Source organism: Grus americana, chromosome Z (genome assembly GCF_028858705.1).
Source record: "Grus americana isolate bGruAme1 chromosome Z, bGruAme1.mat, whole genome shotgun sequence".
In the NCBI taxonomy this organism is placed as follows: Eukaryota; Metazoa; Chordata; class Aves; order Gruiformes; family Gruidae; genus Grus; species Grus americana.
Window position 1 is genome coordinate 59,540,619 of NC_072891.1, and position 13,390 is coordinate 59,554,008.

The 13,390-nt window shown below is 44.7% G+C and overlaps 1 protein-coding gene across 2 annotated transcripts in view; it reads left to right on the plus strand.

Annotated features, from left to right (window-relative positions):
* Positions 1-869: 869 nt before the first annotated feature.
* Positions 870-13,390, plus strand: part of LOC129199763 (uncharacterized) — a 158,924-nt gene continuing 146,403 nt past the window's right edge. Inside the window, exons 1-2 of one of the 2 annotated variants that reach the window (XM_054810757.1) lie at positions 871-2,490; positions 2,614-4,536. In XM_054810757.1, the coding sequence (XP_054666732.1) occupies positions 1,848-2,490; positions 2,614-3,509 (1,539 nt within the window). In that variant the 5' untranslated portion in view covers positions 871-1,847 and the 3' untranslated portion in view covers positions 3,510-4,536. Of the gene's footprint in view, positions 4,537-13,390 lie in introns of those variants that run through there. The other variant, XR_008574734.1, reaches the window with a different exon arrangement.

The window sequence follows — 13,390 nt, forward strand, 5'->3', positions numbered from 1 at the left end:
AGTGCATCCCCTGTCACAGTGCAGTATTTGTGATATCACTCATGTACCTGACCCATATCATCTAATCTGTTCTTGAAGACTTCTGCTGTTGGCAGCTCCACCACCTATCATCTTCATAGATCAGATCCTGCAGTGATTCACTGTCTTTATGTTCTGTGCATGCTGTTCTAAGGTCTGAGGTTATCTGTGTAGCAGGGTCCCAGAGTCACAGGAGTTGCTTAAAAGTTCACCCAGGGCAAGTTCTCAACTTGTTCAGTGCTCTGTCAAATCAGTCCTGATCTCTATTTCAAATATAGCCTTGCAGCTGTGATTACAGTGAGGAAGATCCCTCTCACAGCTGGTCTGACCAGGTTTATCTCCTAATATATTCTCTGGCTCTCTGATGTACTCATGTAACAGGCAGACTCATATCGTATATAGGTATATAGCATATATATAATATATTTGAGCCAGGTGTTACATTTCATTTGCAATGACAATGTTTATTATAACTCAAAATGAGGTTACTGTGTAGAGAATTCAAACATTCGTATCTAGTACTTCAGTTCCTTTAATTACCTTTATTTAATGTATCATCAACAGCACTTCATAATTCTAAAAAGCTATTTAAATTATGCCTTGAAATGGTTTCCTTTCTCATAGAATCTAATGATTTTTAAATAATCAATAGAGTTTATATCAAATAGTATGGTTTATTTTACATGAATTAAAGGAATGGTTTAGCTCCGTGAACCCAGAAACATGTTCAGTAAGTCCTATTTCATGGCAGCTGGTGTTGACAGTAAAATTTCTTTCATGAAGACTACTGGAGGAGCAAAATGTGGATAATACAAATAATCATGCATTTAAGCCTTTCAAATTTCAGAGTGCTAATTAGTTCCTATGGCAAAGAAAGGCTGCATTTCATGCTGAAGATAGTACCTAGAAACTTGATACATTTACATTTGTTAAAACATATTACCATGTAAAGTCCTTTTTGCATTAAGAGTATTTCATGGTTTGTGTGGGTGCCCAGAAATATCTTCTGACTTCTGTCCTTGTTATCATCGAGGACAGAGAAACACTAGAAGAGTTGCCTGGGGAAGTTATAGCATTTCCATCAGTGGATGTCTTTAGGACCAAGTTACACAAATCTCTGGACTCTTAACTCAAGGTGGAAGGATAGATGAGGTAACTTTTTCAGGTCCCTTCTAAGTATTTAACTTTTTTTGTTTTTAATGTGCAATTTTAGTGTAAATCTGATTTATTCTGATTATTTATTTCTGATTCATCAACTGGAGAACCAGGGAGTCATCAGCAAGACTCATTCACCTTTTAATAGTCCCATATGGCCAGTGCAAAAGTCTGATGGAGGGTAGAGGTTAACAGTGGACTATCGCGGCCTGAATGAAGTGACACCACCACTGAGTACTGCTGTACCAGACATGTTAGAGCTCCAATATGAACTGGAGTCAAAAGCAGCCAAGTGGTATGCTACAATTGACATCGCCAATGCATTCTTCTCAATTCCTTTGGCAGCTGAATGCAGGCCATAGTTTGCTTTCACTTGGAGAGGTGTCCAATACACCTGGAATCGATTGCCCCAGGGGTGGAAGCATAGTCCTACTATTTGTCATGGACTACTCCAAACTGCACTGGAAAAGGGTGGTGCCCCAGAACATCTACAATACATCGATGACATCATTGTGTGAGGTAATAAGGCAGAAGAAGTATTCAAGAAGGGAAAAAGAATAATTCAGATTCTTCTGAAAGCTGGTTTTGCCATAAAGAAAAGCAAGGTCAAGGGACCTGCACAAGAAATCCAGTTCTTGGGAATAAAATGGCAGGATGGACGCCGTCATGTGCCTATGGATGTGGTCAACAAGATAGCAGCTATGTCTCCACCAGCTAACAAGAAGGAGACACAAGCCTTCCTGGGCCTTGTGGGGTTCTGGAGAATGCATATTCCAGGTTATAGTCAGCTTGTGAGCCCTCTCTATCGAGTAACCCGGAAAAAGAACTATTTTGAATGGGGCCTTGAGCAACAACAAGCCTTTGAGCATATCAAACAGGAAATAGCTCGTGCTGTAGCTCTTGGGCCTGTCCGAACAGGACCAACTGTACAAAATGTACTCTACACTGCAGCTGGGGAGCATGGCCTTACCTGGAGCCTCTGGCAGAAAACAGCAGGAGAAACCCAAGGTCGACCATTAGGGTTTTGGAGCCGGGGGTATCGAGGATCAGAAGCCCACTACACCCGAACTGAAAAAGAGATCCTAGCAGCCTATGAAGGGATTCGAGCTGCTTCAGAAGTTGTTGGTACAGAAGCATCTCTCCTCTTGGCACCGCGATTGCCTGTGCTACACTGGATGTTCAAAGGAAACATGCCCTCTACACATCACGCAACCAGCACTACATGGAGTAAGTGGGTAGCACTAATCACGCAGCGAGCTCGACTAGGGAAACCCAATCACCCAGGAATCCTGGAAGAGATTATGGACTGGCCAGAAGGTAGAGATTTTGGAGCACTGCCTGAGGAGGTAGCTCGTGCCCAAGAGGCACCACCTTATAATGAGTTACCAGAAGATGAAAGGCGTTATGCTCTATTTACTGATGGATCCTGTTGTGTTGTAGGAAACCATCGGAAGTGGAAAGCTGCTGTATGGAGTCCCACACGACAAGTCGTTGAGGCCACTGAAGGAGAAGGTGAGTCAAGTCAGTTCGCAGAAGTGAAAGCCATTCAGCTAGCCCTAAAGATTGCTGAACGAGAAAAGTGGCCAGTACTCTGTCTCTATACTGACTCCTGGATGATGGCAAATGCCCTGTGGGGGTGGCTACAGCAGTGGAAGAAGACCAATTGGCAGCGCAGGGGTAAACCCATCTGGGCTGCTGCATTGTGGCAGGACATCACTGCCCGAGTAGAAAACATGGCTGTGAAGGTACGTCATGTAGATGCTCACGTACCCAAAAGCTGTGCCACTGAAGAACATCAAAACAATCAACAGGTAGACAAGGCTGCCAAAATTGAAGTAGCTCAAGTGGACCTGGACTGGGAGCGTAAGGGTGAGCTATTTGTAGCTCGATGGGCCCATGAAACATCAGGACATCTAGGGAGAGATGCAACATACAGATGGGCTCGTGATCGAGGGGTGGACCTGACCATGGAGGCCATCACACAAGTCACTCATGAATGTGAAATATGTGCTGCAATCAAGCGAGCGACACGAGTAAAATCTCCCTGGAATAGAGGGCGGTGGCTGGGTTTTCGATACGGTGAGGCCTGGCAGATTGACTATATTGGGCCACTGTGTTCGGGTGTGAAGTCCCAGGCTATAGGAGGTGATAATCGCCCTAGGAACCTGCCCAAATCCTTCCATACACCCTGCCACCCAGGGACCGGCTGCCTCAGGGCACGTTTCACTATTGCTTCACTCAAAAGTTGTCTCCCCTTAAACCAGGACGAAACCAAACTCCACAACACCCGTAATATGCCAGCAGTATTAATTAGTAATATTAATGAGCTTACATAAGGGTGAACAAGGACCTTGGGAGCCTGCATAATGAAACCATCCACATGAAACGCAGGTAGAGAGAGAGAGATGTATTCCCCCATCATCTCCACAAGATAGCTCCCCCAGCACAGCAATAGCAACGATGCCAGGGCCATGCACATAACCATTGTTTGTACTAGCATGCTCCCAAGTTCCTTCATCCTCCCCACAAAATAGCTCCCCCAGTACAGTAAGATCATCAACACCAGGCCAAAGCACAGAGCAGCCATTGTTTGTATCAGCATGTTCCTAAATTTAGCAAAATAGAGATAAGCAGCACAGCTAACAAACCCGGTGACCTGCACAGGAGCTTGCAACTTAATAACTACTATAGCTGTAGCACCCTTAATACTAAACTGCCTTTGTCGTGCCCCACATTGGGCGCCAAAAAGGACTGTGGTGGGTTGAGCCTGGCTGGGGGGCCAGGTGCCCACCAGAGCCGCTCTATCACTCCCCTCTTCAGTAAGGCAGGGAGGGGAGAAAGGAGGATGGAAGAAAAACAACCCCAAACTTGTGGGTCAAGATAAAGGCAGTTTAATGTAGCTAAAGCAAAAAAGCCGCGCGCGGAAGCAAAGCAAAAAGCAAAAGATTATTCTCTACTTCCCATCAGCAGGTGATGTCCGGCCACTTCCTGGGAAGTAGGGCTTCAGTATGCGTACCCCTTACCCCGGAAGACAAACATTGTAAAAAAAAAAACAACGAATGCCCCCACCCTGTTCCTCCCCCTATTCTCAGTTTCTTATTGCTGAGCAGACATCATATGGTATGGAATATCCCTTTGGTCAGTTTGGGTCAGCTGTCTTAGCTGTGTCCCCTCCCAAGATCTTGCCTACCCCCAGCCTGCTGCTGGGGAAAAAGAAATGTTGGAAAGACAGCCTTGATGTGTGCTGGCACTACTCAGTAGTAGCCAAAACACTGGTATGTTATCAACAGTTTGCTAGCTACCAATACACAGCACAGCACCATGAGGGCTGCTGTGGGGAGAATTAACTCCATCTCAGCCAGACCCAATACACCTATATAATAACTTTTAACAGAATACTCAATATTATGGAAAGATCATGTGTTTGTACATCCTTCTGTTTCAGGAATAGGTGTGGCTGATGCTTCATTCTTGCATTTGCTTAACACTTTTAACTCTGATTTAGTCCTATGCAATGTGTTTAATAGTATTAACTATTTAAATTTTGTAAAAAAGAAACATCACTTAAAACAATGAGTGATTAAGAAAATTTTAAGTACTACTGATACTTAGATCTGTTTTCATCCAGACATCAATGTTGTTCAATATTTTCATTGATGGCTCAAGTAAAGACACCAGACATCCCCATTGTTTGCTTAATGTTAATATGCACAGTACACTAATACTTTAAAGAAAAAGTCCTCTTGCAGCCAAAATTTGAATATCTTCTATGACTTTATGTGTCATCATCCATACATACTTTCGTTAAAAAGTCTTCCTCTTTGAAATATAATCTACTTGCTATTGTAGTAGAAGTTTAGTCCTATATTACATTTTTAGCATTACTGATATTGCAGATAGCAGCATTTCAAATATGTCAGCTTCATAATGCAACAGCTTTTCTCTAGGCAGCAGAATTAAAGACGATGCAGTGAACTGCATTTTTGTATAGTTATTCCACTGTATAGGACTCAAGGTTTGGATTGTTAGTGCTTAAATTTCTCTTGATGTTCAGAGGCACAAAAAGCAGGTTAGAATCCCTATTTGGATTTACCTTCCCTTTCGTTTTTTTGACTAACATGCAATGATGACTTAGTGTTTGCAATCGCTTTGCAGAACACCCACAGGATCTATAATGTGAGACAGTTGCAATAAGCTTACATGAATCTCTCAGCAGCTTCTCGGTGTGTGTGATAGGAAGGGAACATCTTTTTCTCTAGAAGAAATGCTACAGCACTTAGAAAGCATTGGAACTAAAACCCAATGAAGCCATATTCTCTGGTTTACGTTCTTTTGTACAGTAATGTATTTATCCAGTATAGAGGTCCCCAGATGAATTTGCAGCCTAACAGCAAGGAAGGGTATTTAATTTAGGGGCACACACTGTTGTGGTTATTGCATTGCAGACTTCTCTGATACAGGCACACTTTTATATAGTGGTAAAATATAAACTATTTTAACATTTTAAGGAGAGTGATCATGCAGATAGAGGCCAACCTAAAAGAAGATATTGTCAGTCATCATGATCTCCTCCTTACTTTTGTGACATGGGATATTGCAAATGTCCCATAGATGTTGGTTATAAATATGCAAATCTTCTACTAATTAAAAATGGCTATCAGCTAGTTTGCTTTTCAGGAAGGCTAAAACCTCACTGCTTTGAATCAAAATGGCTATCACATTCCTAGAGGCTGCATGTGTGAAATTTGATAATGATGAACTGCACTATTTCCTATATTTGTTCAGTCTCAAGACAATCTGTCCTTTTATAATTTAGATTAACAGAAAAAATGAGGAAACTGAAATTAAGATTAGAGAACACTGGGAACTAACAGAAGAGGAGAGAAGATGAAGTAGATATAGAATAAGGATGGGGATGAAGGGATTAAGGGGTTGGGAATTGGCAGAGAGGGAAACAGCTGTATCTGGTCCAACAAAAGAAACGGGCAAAAAACGTTGAGAGTCCAGAGAAGGTACAAGAAACTACTTGAAGGAGCATGACTAACTCTGGCCTACTGAAGAAGCTGAGGTAAGGAATGCATACAGTTGTGTCTGCCTTTTGTCTTCATTTGTCCTTCCTGTGAGAACAAAACAGTTGTGTCCCTTGGTTAAATGTGCCTGAGGCCTGCGTTCAAGCCCTAAATTGACATCACTGTTCAGATACAATTCTGTTTCAGTGTCTGAATTAAGAATTAATCTTTCTAGAACATAAAGCATGGTTCAGTTAGGAGACTGCTACTTACTTAAAAGTTTCTTTTTGGTCAAATGAAAAAAGTCAAGAAAATTTCTGGCCATATTTCCATCCTTGCAGTTTAATGATCTGTAAGTTACAAACACATTTAAGACATAACTGGATAAATGATTACAACTCCAGAAAGCACTCCTCTTTCTAATTACACAAAACCTCCAACTCCTCTTTTCATAAGAGCTACAAGTCATCTTTTCCTTCAGACTATGAACCTAGGTCTAATAGTTTAAGTATTCCCAGGTGAGACTGCTGGGAGTTAATCAAGAAAACTTCACTACCGTCCAGCCCTGCGGAGATCTTCCTTATGAGTCATGGGAAACTACTAACAGTTTAAAAGGACTATGAACATCTTCTCATGATGTTAATTGAGCTATCCACATTGCAGAAGGGGAGGCAAAAAAAGATCACGTCTATATATTAGCATTGGGTTAGTCCTGATTTTTTGTGCTTGCTTATGCCTGCAGTGAAACCTTGGTCCAAAGTGGCTCCTCTAAGGGGTTAGGGCTAAGGGTCAGGTTTGGGGTGAGAGGTCAGGACTGGGGTTAGAGTTAGGGGTTAGGGTCATTAAGATTAGGGTTACGGTCATTAGAGTTCAGGGTTATGGTTAGGTGTTAGGGGGTAGAGGTTACAGGTTAGTGTTAGGGGTTATGGTTATTGTTAGTTTTAACTCAGCTGCACGGAGCCTGTTCTGTTTTTAGGAGGCCTCAGGTCAGTGATCCCAGTAGACTCCCTTACTACAGGGGACATCACGAAGACCCCAAACTGTCTGCCTGTGTTGGGTTTTGTGCGGCAAGGTTTTGGTAGTGGGAGGGGCTACAGGGGTGGCTTCTGTGAGAAGTTGCTAGAAGCTTCCCCTGTGTCTGATAGAGCCAATGCCAGCCGGCTCCAAGATGGACCCGCCCCTGGCCAAGGCCAAGCCAATCAGCGCCTCTGTGATAACATATTTAAGAAGGAAAACAAAACAGTTAAAAAAGCTTTTGCAACCGGAGAGAGGAGTGAGAAGATGTAAGAAACTCTGCAGACATCAAGGTCAGTGACGAAGGAGGGGGAGGAGGCGCTCCAGACACCAGAGCAGAGATCCCCCTGCAGCCCATGGTGAAGACCATGGTGAAGACCATGGTGAGGCAGGCTGTCCCCTGTAGCCCATGGAGGAAGGATGAGGGAGTGTAGAGATTCCACCTGCAGCCCGTGGAGGACCCCACGCTGGAGCAGGTGGAGGCACCTGAAGGAGGCTGTGGCCCGTGGAAAGCCCACGTTGGAGCAAGTTCCTGGCAGGACCGGTGGACCCGTGAAGAGGGGAGCCCACGCCAGGGCAGGTTTGCTGGCAGGACTTGTGACCCCGTGGAGGACCCCATGCTGGAGCAGTCTGCTCCTGAAGGTCTGCACCCCGTGGGAGAGACCACGCCGGAGCAGTTCGTGAAGGACTGTAGCCCGTGGGAGACTCCATGTTGGAGCAGGGGAATGTTGAGAGGAGTCCTCCCCCTGAGGACAAGCGGCAGAGACACCGTGCGCTGAACTGACCGCAACCCCATTCCCCGCCCCCCTGTGCTGCTGGTGGGGGAGGAGGTTGAAGCCGGGAGTGAAGTTGAGCCCAGGAAGATGGGAGGGGTGGGGGGAGGTGTTTTAAGATTTGATTGTATTTTCTCATTGCTCTACTCTGTTTTGCCTAGTAATAAATTAGATGAATCTCCTCTCTACGTTCAGTCTGTTTAGCTCGTGACGGTAATTAGTGATCTCTCCCTGTCCTTATCTCCACCCAAGCCTTTTGTTATACTTCTCCTCCACATCCCGCTGGGGGAGGGGTGAGTGAGCGGGTGCGTGGCACCCAGCTACCGGCTGGGCCTAAACCATGACACTGCCCTATATTGATCCTCCTATGGTATTTTCAATAGGCATCCCAAAATAGGAAGTGAGATCAGGCTCAGGCAGGTCATCTCTGTTCTTGCATACTCATTCAACATGGCACAAAAAGTCCAGGTTGGTTTATAACAAGCTCAATCTTTGTCTTTTGTTTTGTGCTTTAGGCAATCTTCTACAGCCGAAAGACCTGGAATCACAGCAAGGTGGTTTCCACGCAGCCTAGACCCATGCCCGAAACTGTATATAGGTAGATACTACAAAATTGCCTGACTTGTATAGCTTTGTGTTAAAGTCACACAAAAGAGCTTCCCATATGCCTTCAGCTATATTTTCTTAATAGTCTCTTTGACAGTAACACTTTGAGGTACTTGCTGAGATCAAGACTACAGCTTGTTGTGAATTTTTTTCCCTTCCCCCCCCCAATTGGAAAACCGTGTTTATGGTGGCTTTTTAAGTTTCAACAAAGGGTAATGCTCTTCATGTCCAAAACTGAATTTCTGGTCAGTGAGAAAGGTCAGACCTACCAGTGATTACTCTCTTCTGCACTCACCTAGCATACAAAGGATTTCAACTCAACCCCCCCTCAGAAGTTTTTTGACTGTCTTCATTAGCAGCTTATAGACCTTGTATGGGCAGATGAACAAGCAAACCCTTTTTGTTGACAGCTAAGCTACCTCAACATGATCTCATATTTGCTGCAAATGCATGTGTGCAAACTGTTACTGTGTAACAACCAACAGACACTCCAAGTTCACAGTATACCCTCTGCTGTGGTAACTTGTTTGTGAGTCTGTACTCTCAGTCTGCGTTGTTAAGATCAATGTCATTTTTAATGACAGCTTTCAATGACAATTTTACAGTATGAGTGAGAGAAAGAGGCTTACACCATTGCCTAGTGCTTAAGACAGGATAAAACCCCCATCTACCATATTCTAAGTAACTTATTTTTACATGTTTATTTTGGCTGACTGGAGAGTGAGAAAATCTGTCTTGGTCCTAGGCTAGACAGAAGTGTATGATTAATATAGATTTGTGCCCAGAAACAGGTAATTTGAAATTATTTTGCTCAGCTACTGCCAAGTGCTGTAGTCTGGTTGTGTGCTCTCAGTGGAGAATTTCCACAGTGCAAAGAACAAATGTGCCACATCTAGGTCTATGCTTCCTCTCCACATCCTTGCCTTCAAACAAAACAAAAACCAAGCAGAGGGAAGAAAGCTGTATTGTACTATGTCAGTCGTCCCGTGGCAGTGACTGGAAATTACTTTGGAGCCAGGTCCTACCAGCCCAAGCTCTGGTACAGAGCACAGAAATACTCTGTGTTCTCAGGATGAAGAAGGGCTTAGGAAACTCTTTTGGCAATAACAATATAATATTTATGATGACTTCCAGGTGGTACTTGCCTCCCAAAAATGAATGGTTTGCAGATTTTATAGTATAGTATGGGAGTATCTCTCAGTATCAGTGTATTGACACTCAGCTTTCACAAGGACATGTGATGCATTAGCCTGTTTTGACTACATCATTGCAAATAGGCTTTAGCAGCACCTTTCTCAGAATCTTTATGTGGGCAACTTAATGCTGGATGTGTCTCACATCTAGGACTCCTCTTAGCATTGCTGTCAGCATCTTAGATTATCAAGATTTGAGCTGTACATTTTGCAAAGCAGCATTCTTAGAGCAATGATTTTACAATTCAGACTGATTATTATCAAGACAAACATGCTTATTGGCAGGGAACTTTGTACTTTTACAGTCTGGGGAAACAAGCAAGTTGGTGATGAATGAGCTCAGGCTTGCTGCAAAAAATTGTTGTTCTTTGCTAGGTTAACTTTTATCCCAGCTGTGCTACTCTGTTGTATTCCGCTGTGAAATTTTTTCTGTAGAGCAACCCAAAAAGCAATTTGAGGAAATGGAGTCTCTCCAGATAAAACACTGTTGTGTGTTCACAGATCTCTTTCTGCACTGACAGATCCTACACCACACAAATGCTCCTTTTTTGTCATCAATAGACACATCTTTTCCGGCAGGCTACCAATTCTCTGGATTTGTGTACAGAATGTTTTTTTTCCTTTGTGCTGACTCCCCACATCTAGTCGATTACCCACGGCATTGCTTACTTGTTTTGCTTTGTCTGCTGTACAGCACAGGAAGTTTTTCTAACAAATTGAAATGTGTGTCATTTGCTCACTTTCAGCTTTAGATTTTGCCTTACTGATAGCTTCCTAAATGCTGGGAAATGTCTTCAAAGTACTGCAAAATAAATTTGAGCTTTTACCATTCAAGTGAAAGTAGCATTTTTGTAAGGTGAAGCTTTCAGAACCATGCTGAATAATAATGCTTAATAGTAGAGTCCTGTATTTAAGTATAGCTCACTGTTATATTCCACCAAAGAGATGAAAGTAGAAGTGAAAATACTATATTTCAGCTTGCTCTGCAGCTGTCCTCTTTACCCACATTGTGCATGTTCTATAGGTGCTGACCAGCCCATGCAAACTCTGCTGCATTTATTGTACCTTTTTCCATTGTGTCAAGTAATGCCCTGACTTGCTGGCTGTCGCAGCCTGTGTATCTTCATCTCCTTGATTCTGATATTTACATTTCCAGATCAGAATGCTATTGTTTAAAAAATTTGAACTTGCAATCATTGTATCAAAGCACTGTTCATTCTTATCTCCAAGCTTCTTCTCGGTCCAGTATGATTTAGGGGGTTTCATCTATCTGTTTGTTTTAATGGGTTGCTTCATATTCCAACTACTATCATAGAATCATAGAATCATAGAATGGTTTGGGTTGGAAGGGACCTCAAAGATCATCTAGTTCCAACCCCCCTGCTGCTGGCAGGGACACCCTCCACTAGACCACGTTGCCCAAAGCCTCATCCAACCTGGTCTTAAACAGTTCCAGGGATGGAGCCTCCACAGCCTCTCTGGGCAACCTGTTCCAGTGCCTCACCACTCTAACAGTAAAGAATTTATTTCTAATATCTAATCTAAATCAACCCTCCTGCAGTATAAACTCATTACCCCTTGTCCTGTCACTACACTGCCTGATAAAGAGTCCCTCACCATCTTTCCTGTAGGGTCCCTTCAGAAACTGGAAAGCCGCAATTAGATCTCCCCAGAGCCTTCATTTCTCCAGGCTGAACAATCCCAACTCTCTCAGCCTGTCCTCGTAGGAGAGGTGCTCCCGCCCTCTGATCAGCTTCGTGGCCCTCCTCTGGACTCGCTCCAACAGCTCAATGTCTCTCCTGTGTACTGGGGCCCCCAGAGCTGGATGCAGTACTCCAGGTGGAGTCTCACAAGAGCAGAGTAGAGGGGCAGAATCACCTCCCTCGACCTGCTAGTCACGCCTCTTTTGATGCACCCAGGACATGGTTGGCTTTCTGGGCTGCAAGTGCACACTGCCAGCTCATGTTGAGCTTCTCATCAATCAATACCCCCAAGTCCTTCTCCTTGGGGCTGCTTTCAATCCATTCCTTGCCCAGCCCGTAGTTGTGCTTGGGATTGCTCTTAACCACGTGCAGGACCTTGCACTTGGCCTTGTTGAACTTCATGTGGTTTGCTCCAGCCTGTCGAGGTCCCTCTGTATGGCATCCCTTCCCTCCAGCGTGTCGACCACACCTCACAGCTTGGTGTCGTCAGCAAACTTGAGGGTGCACTCAATCCCATTGTCCATGTCACTGACAAAGATGTTAAACAGTGCTGGTCCCAGTACTGACCCCTGAGGAATGCCACTTGTCACTGGTGTCCACTTGGACATTGAGCCGTTGACCACAACTCTTTGAGTATGACCATCCAGCCAATTCCTTATCCACTGAGTGGTCCATCCATTGAATCCATGTCTCTCCAATTTACACACAAGGATGTCGTGCGGGACAGTGTCAAATGCCTTGCACAAGTCCAGGCAGATGATGTCAGTTGCCCTTCCCTTATCCACCAATGCTGTAACCCCCATCAGAGAAGGCCACCAAGTTTGTCAGGCATGATTTGCCCTTAGTGAAGCTGTGTTGGCTGTCACCAATCACCTCCTTATTTTCCATGTGCCTGAGCATAGTCTCGAGGAGGGTCTGCTCTATAATCTTGCCAGGCACAGAGGTGAGACTGACCGGCCTGTAGTTCCCTGGGTCTTCCTTTTTTGGGTGTTATGTTCCCCCTCTTCCAGTCGGTGGGAACTTCGCCACACTGCCAGGACTTCTCAAATATGATGGTGAGTGGCCTGGCCACTTCATCCGCCAGTTCCCTCAAGACCCGTGGATGCAACTCATCAGGTCCCATGGACTTGTGCACCTTCAGGTTCCTTAGATATTCTCGAACCTGATCTTCTCCTACAGTGGGCGGTTCTGCATTCTCCCAGTCCCTGCCTTTGCCTTCTGTGACCTGGGCAGTGTGGCTCAAGCATTTGCCAGTGAAGACTGAGGCAAAGAAGTCATCGAGTACCTCAGCCCTCTCCATATCCTGGGTAACCAGGTCACCCATTTCATTCCAGAGGGGACCCACATTTTCCCTCGTCCTCCTCTTATCACTAGCATACCTATAGAAGCTTTTCTTGTTGCCCTTGACATCCCTGGCCAGACTAATTTCTATCAGGGCTTTGGCTTTCCTAACCTGATCCCTGGCTGCTCGGACAGTTTCTCTGTATTCTTCCTAGGGTACCTGCCCTTGCTTCCACCCTCTGTAGGCTTCCTTTTTTTGTTTGACTTTGCCCAGGAGCTCCTTGTTCATCCACGGAGGCCTCTTGGTGGTTTTGCTTGACTTCCTCTTTGTTGGGATGCATTGCTCCTGAGCGTGGAGGAGGTGACCCTTGAATATTAGCCAGCTGTCTTGGGCCCCTTTTCCCTCCAGGGCTTTGTCCCATGATATTCTACCAAGCAGATCCCTGAAGAGGCCAAAGTCTGCTCTCCTGAAGTCCAGGGTAGTGAGCTTGCTGCGCGCCCTCCTCGCTGCCCTGAGGATCCTGAATTCCACCATTTCATGGTCACTGCAGCCAAGGCTGCCCTTGAGCTTGACATCCCCTACCAGGCCCTCCTTATTGGTGAGAATAAGATCCAGCATGGCACCTCTCCTCGTGGGG